The following is a 5950-nucleotide window of genomic DNA, read 5'->3' on the forward strand; positions in this document are numbered from 1 at the left end:
CTGCAGGGTTCCACCAGTGCTCCACCAGTGCAGCCCTGGGCTGGCTGGGAGAGCCCTGGGCCTCTGCTGCAGCCCGGGGTACAGCCCTTACCTCCCGGAGCCTGTTCTGCTGCCCTGCCTTTCTGCTGCTTTCCTTTTTCAGCACCGAGAGCCTCTCCCCCTCCTGCATCCCGGCAGGACATTCTGAGGCTGCAGCCCTGCTGCCCCATGCTGCCCTGCCTTTCTGCTGCTTTCCTTTTTCAGCACCGAGAGCCTCTCCCCCTCCTGCATCCCGGCAGGACATTCTGAGGCTGCAGCCCTGCTGCCCCAAGCACTTGGCTTGTGCAGCTGTCTGGAGCTCAGGCCAGGGCTGGGCTCCCCCTCCCTCCATTCAGCAACCCTTTATGGTGGGGCTGTTAGAGGCAGATCTGTTGCAGGCAGGGATTAATTAAGAGTTGTAAGCTTCGTCAACCTTGTGTGACTACATATAGGTGGGGAAAGTATTTAGTATTTGTCCAAGCTCAAGTATATCAAGGTCTCATTACTTTTTCCTTCCTCCTTCCACTTGCCTTTTTAATGGCTTGTTTTATTAGACAGAACCAGTTTTCAATCCAGCAGTAACCCATGTTACTTCTCTTTTGTTGTAGGTCCACTTGGTTGGTATTGATATTTTCACTGGTAAAAAGTATGAAGATATTTGCCCATCAACTCATAACATGGATGTTCCAAATATCAAGAGGAGTGATTACCAGGTGAGTTAGGAGTCACTGTGTCTTCCCACACATTAAGAGGCCTTTAGGCTCCTAAAGCCACACAAACTCTTCATCCCAAAACCTGCCTCTCATTTACTGGTGCCAGAACTAATGGGACTGGCCTGTCGAGACACGACATTGCTGAACTCAGAGCATTTACTGAATTGTTAAAACTGCCAGAGCTCCTGACTCTACTAACAGCCTCATGTTCTAAAAGCAGTCTTTAGAAATTACAGGTAAGAGACATAGTTCAGAACAGCATTTTTCCTGGCTCATGTGGTAAAGTCCCTTTATTCTGAAAACAGCAATATGAAAGTAGTCCAGACTTGGTGTATGTTCCCCAATTCATTAATTAGCTTTTAATATAAATAATAGTATCTCTTTGTAGAAACAAAGGTACAGAAGTGTACAGGTCAACCATTTTGTACTTTTTTCACTTCATAAAAGCAATGCTGTTCAGTGAGCACCGTTCAGTTACTGTTTCTAGTTCACAGATGTAAAAAGCTGAAGCAGTGACCTTTGGTCAAAGGGTGAGCATTGCAGTGCCCCAGTACTGGGAGGTAACCAGCAGGGTTCTGCTAACTCTTGACAGCAGACTGGCTTTTGCTACAGTTGCCTCTAACAGCCCTCTCAGCTCTTGTTAAAAACTGACTTAAATTGGTTCTTAACTGTTACAGTGCTAAAGAATGAAGGTAACAGGTTCAGTGTGCCTGCTGCTTGTCTTCAGCTGGTGCCTACTAGTGACTACTGATGTTAAAACTTGCTAAAAGTTAACTTCTCTCCACAGCTGATAGGTATTCAGGATGGGTATCTCTCCCTGCTGACAGAAAGTGGTGAAGTTCGTGAGGATCTGAAGTTGCCAGAAGGGGATCTTGGCAAAGAAATAGAAGGAAAATTCAATGCCAATGAAGATGTGCAGGTAAGTACAGAGGGCAGATAAGAAGAGTCATGTCAATTCCACTTGCTTATAAAATGAAAGAGTCTTACTCTGATACTGTGTGTGTTGCTCTGTGAAGAGCAGGTTAGAAGCCATGGGTATTGGTCCTTTCTGAGAAGCAGAAGGACTTGGGTACAGCAGCACCCAGCGTGGCACTGGAGTCTGGCTCAGCTGGCCACGAGGTGTCAGGGGTGCCTCTCAAATGCCTGGGTAAATCCTAACAGCACTGTCTGTGTGGAGTGCAGCCTCCAGGCTTTCTTAATAGCACCAAGTTTTGTGATGCAGCCTGAGCCCATCTCATTGCTGTGTTAGCAAACCTGTTTGGAAGTAGCTCTGCAGACTGCACTGGGCTGCACCAGCTTCCATTTTGGCTGTACTGTAGGAGCATGTTCACCCTCCTCTTGTACAAACCTCGAGCTGCCAGCCAAGGCAGAGAGCAGGCAGCACAGGAGCAAACCCATGGGAAGGGATTGTGGATACTGTGGGAATTCTGCCAATGACTGACCAGCTTCAGCTTCCTTTTTGCTTCTCAAGAGGGATGGGATAGATATTAAAATGTGAATGTCTGTAACTTCCAGCAATGCTTTGTCTTGTCATGGGCTGGAGCTCACCTGTCTGTCTTCTCTTCCAGATATCCGTCATAAGTGCAATGAATGAAGAATGTGCTGTAGCCATAAAGCCTTGCAAATAAAGAGGATCCCCAGCCTCGGGCAACTGCTCAGGTCTGGACAAACCACAGATCTATAAATTTGGTTCTTATTGTCACCAAAGCTCTGGCCTTCACAAGCAACCTCATTTCTTTTTTGAATTGTTCAAAAGCAGCACTGGATTCTGGATTAGTGTTGCAGGCTAACTGGCAGTTTTCAAAATCACTGAGATTTTAATTCCTTAATTGTAACTATTTTAACATTCCTGTGGGTTTCAGCTATGGATCTAAGAAACCAATCAGGTGTTACTAGTGGATATATTTTTATTTGCTTGAGCAAAACAGTGTTTGTCTGTATGAACAGACAAAATACAGTATTCAGGGGCTTTTAGATAAGCTGGTAGGTATCTAGGATTATAAAGTGACCTAGAGCACAAATAGTATTTTTTCTTGACATGTTTAGATAGAACTGACAATAAAAGTAGCAAATTTTGTTTCGTTTTGTTTTAAGCTTAAGTATTTTGTGGATTGGGACTCTTGCAGAACTGTAGGTGCCAATCGCAACTTTTAGACCAAGAAACTCAAGTGATCAAAAATGCCAGCTGGCTTGACCAAGCCCCAGTGGCCACGTGCAACTTAACTGTATTACCTCTGTATTCTTCTTTGCCAACTCGTTGGCTTATTGGAACAATAAAGTGGTGTCACAGCCTACCTGTGGTTTAGGCAGGCAGTTGGAATATTGGGTAGGTAAGACATAGATAGGTCAAAGGGACAGAAAGGTGAGAATGGATGTTAAAGCTATAGACTTTCACTCGAGGCCTTTGTCAGACTTGAAAAATAAAATAGAAAAATGCAGTTCAATTGCTTTCCTTTATTGTATTTATCCTAAACTATAAAAGGGTGACAAACTCCATGGGAATCTGTTGCAGTGCTTCCAGCTTTAGGTTTTAATCTTAAGGTTCAGACCATATTTTAGTAGCACAGGAACCACATGTTTTTCAAGAAGTGGGACAAACTGTAGCATCGAGCTGAAACTAAATGCATGTGATTGTTTTTAAAGAAATAAAACTTGTATTTTCAAAATAGAGACTTGACCGACAACACTGAACAACCATGGCTTAACTATAGAATTAAATTGCTACATAATTATGAAAGCTAGCTCCTCTCCAAAGGAGTTCTGAGTCATTGAAACATGCATGCATACCTATAACTAGTCGCTTAACAGGCAAGCACAAGGCTTCATAGAACTAGTCATGGAAGGATAACGAGCCTACTTCTGTTGAAGGCATTCAACTTGAATCCTAAGACTTGGTGAGTCATCACAAATGGGATATTTTCCTTAGCCTGTGGTTCAGACCTCTCTTCACAGTTGAGACATTGCTCCATGAACTTGCCTTAAGCTTCGGTGGCCGTTGGCTAATGGAGGATGACTTGTAAACGTGTGGCATGCTGCCCTGCACAGCATGCACAGCTCACACTCCATTGGCAGCCAGAGTCAGGCTTCATGCTGCTCTGAACTGCTTAAAATGTTTTCAGCTTAATAGTATGTACTCTCTAATCCCCAAAGGGCTCATGGCAACTGTCCTGAACTGCCCTAGTGCACTCTGTAGCAGGGCTTAGCCAACCTTGAAGGTCTAATGTAGATGGCAAAAACATGCATTTTCCATATCGTGATGGGGAGAGCAGTGTGGTGAAGGTAAAGACAGCAATAAATACACTCTGGTAATAAAGCACAGTTACCTGGGACAGCTGGCAGAAGCAGGGCTCTGCCACATGCTCTGGCCTAGCACAATACATGTTGCAGGAAAAAGCTGTAGCTGAAAGAGATTGACATGCATTCAGAAAGCTTTGAAGTGCAGGATTAACAGTTCAAGCTTATCTGCAGTGTGCTCCTTTCTGCCACTCTGTAGAATTGGTACCTGAAGGACAGTCTTCGATGGCTTAGGAGGTGACTGTGAAACCATTGATGCTGGTCTTGGCAGCAGGCTGAGCTGTGTGATACTGAATGGGAAGCCCTAGGTTGTTATATCAAACTAAAGCAAGTTCTGACTATCACTGCATTACGGATACTTCTGATGTGCTTGAACATGGCAAGACTTGGATTTGTGCTTGTTCTGGTCGTGCTTTAGTCTACTTCCAGGTGCCTGTCCAGTCCTCTTGATGGAAGGCAGGTATTTGAAGCCACTGGCCCACCATCTAAGAATTTTGGACTGTAAGCTCTGTGGGATGAGGGCTGGTTTTTGCCCTGTTCCTACAAGTGGGGTCCTGGTCTGACTGGAGTTTTCAGGTACTACAGCAATTTAAATACAGGATTCTGTGTCCTCCAGCTTGCTGGAAGAGCCCTCCTTGGGACATACAAATGTCTTTCTATTGCAACCTTCAGTTCTGCAAGATTTAAACAAATAAGTACTTCATTATTGGTTTGTTCTTATATACTTAGTTGTTGTTTTGTGAAGCACTTCAAACACTGTGGAAGTGCAGAGCATTGGCTCATCGTGCATGAAGTTTCCCATAAGTAATACATAGCATGAATCTTGAGCATAATCTCCAGGTTTCAGTAAGGTTAAAGGTTGCTTCTAAATTAGAACATGTATTTGAGGCATTTTCTCCAAAGCAAGATGTTTCAGTTTACTGTCAGAACCTGCAGCATACTTTGTTTGTGATCAATAGTCCATAGAGATGCGTGTTTTTAAGTTCCCTAACCAAGTTTCTTGGGGAAATTCTCCTTTCATAGCTTTACTTTAAAACAAACCTTACCAATGTACTTGTTCTGTAGTATAGTCTTAACGCTTAAATTGTGTCAAAAGTGAAAACTAGAAACTTCTTATACCTGGTGGCAATTGCTTGGAGTAAAGGCTGTGTAAACAAGGTGAAGAAAAGTATTTCCACTCCAAATAATGCATTTATTTTTTTTAATGGCTCAAATGAATGGAGTTTCCTGTTACTACTTTACAGAATTGGAAAGACTGCAATGTTTCCTGCCTCAAATGTTGGCAAATAATACTTTAAGATTTCAGTAGATCCTTCTAATTTTTGCTTACAATGGTGGTTTTTCAACTAGGCTCTTGCTAGTTGAGCCACGTTCTCAGGGCTGTTTGTTTTTTAAGAAGCTAGCTGAATTTCATCGTTTCGGTGTAACTGCTTTCAAGCCTCTTGCAGGTTTTTCTAATCCAGGATGTACCCAGAAATGGTGCAGAATGGTCTGTAATTCCACAACATAGGTAATCTTACAACAGCTGTAAAGAAGTCAAATGTGTTGACAGTTAACTGCAGGTCAGTCTCACAGAGTTCAAAATTCAATGAATCCCACTTTTATTTTCCTTTCTTTGTTTCGGTTGAGTAATTTAGAATGTAGTTTGTTACAGCAGAACTAATCTTCGGGGGGGTGGGGGGTAAGAAATCGTGTTAAGGATGTTTTATTACCTCGCTTGTACCCCGAGAACGTCCACGAAGGCCGAGATGGTGGAGCTGCCGCGGTGTGGAGCCTCCAGCAGCTCAGCACCGGGTCTGCCCGGCCCTGCGGTGTTTGGCACCTGAGAGTGATGTGTGAACTGGAAACAACACGTTTGCCCTGCGTGGCAAAACTCCCGAGCTGTGTCGTTGTGCGCGTGGCTCCGTCCGGGGAACAGGGGGGGG

The 5950-nt window shown here is 43.9% G+C and overlaps 2 protein-coding genes across 2 annotated transcripts in view; both read left to right on the forward strand.

Annotated features, from left to right (window-relative positions):
* The first annotated feature begins 630 nt into the window (after positions 1 to 630).
* On the forward strand, positions 631 to 3175 carry EIF5A2 (eukaryotic translation initiation factor 5A2). Its single transcript, XM_010006615.1, has 3 exons — positions 631 to 731; positions 1519 to 1650; positions 2300 to 3175. The coding sequence occupies exons 1-3, from the start codon at positions 696 to 698 to the stop codon at positions 2357 to 2359; spliced, it is 228 nt and encodes a 75-aa protein (XP_010004917.1). The 5' UTR covers positions 631 to 695; the 3' UTR covers positions 2360 to 3175.
* Positions 3176 to 5773: 2598 nt separating this feature from the next.
* RPL22L1 (ribosomal protein L22-like 1) overlaps positions 5774 to 5950 on the forward strand; it is a 2621-nt gene continuing 2444 nt past the window's right edge. The window contains exon 1 of the mRNA XM_010006852.1: positions 5774 to 5836. Coding sequence (XP_010005154.1) covers positions 5774 to 5836 — 63 coding nt within the window. The remainder of the gene's footprint in view (positions 5837 to 5950) is intronic.

Source organism: Chaetura pelagica, unplaced genomic scaffold, assembly GCF_000747805.2.
Source record: "Chaetura pelagica isolate M959 unplaced genomic scaffold, ChaPel_1.0 scaffold341, whole genome shotgun sequence".
NCBI lineage: Eukaryota > Metazoa > Chordata > Aves > Apodiformes > Apodidae > Chaetura > Chaetura pelagica.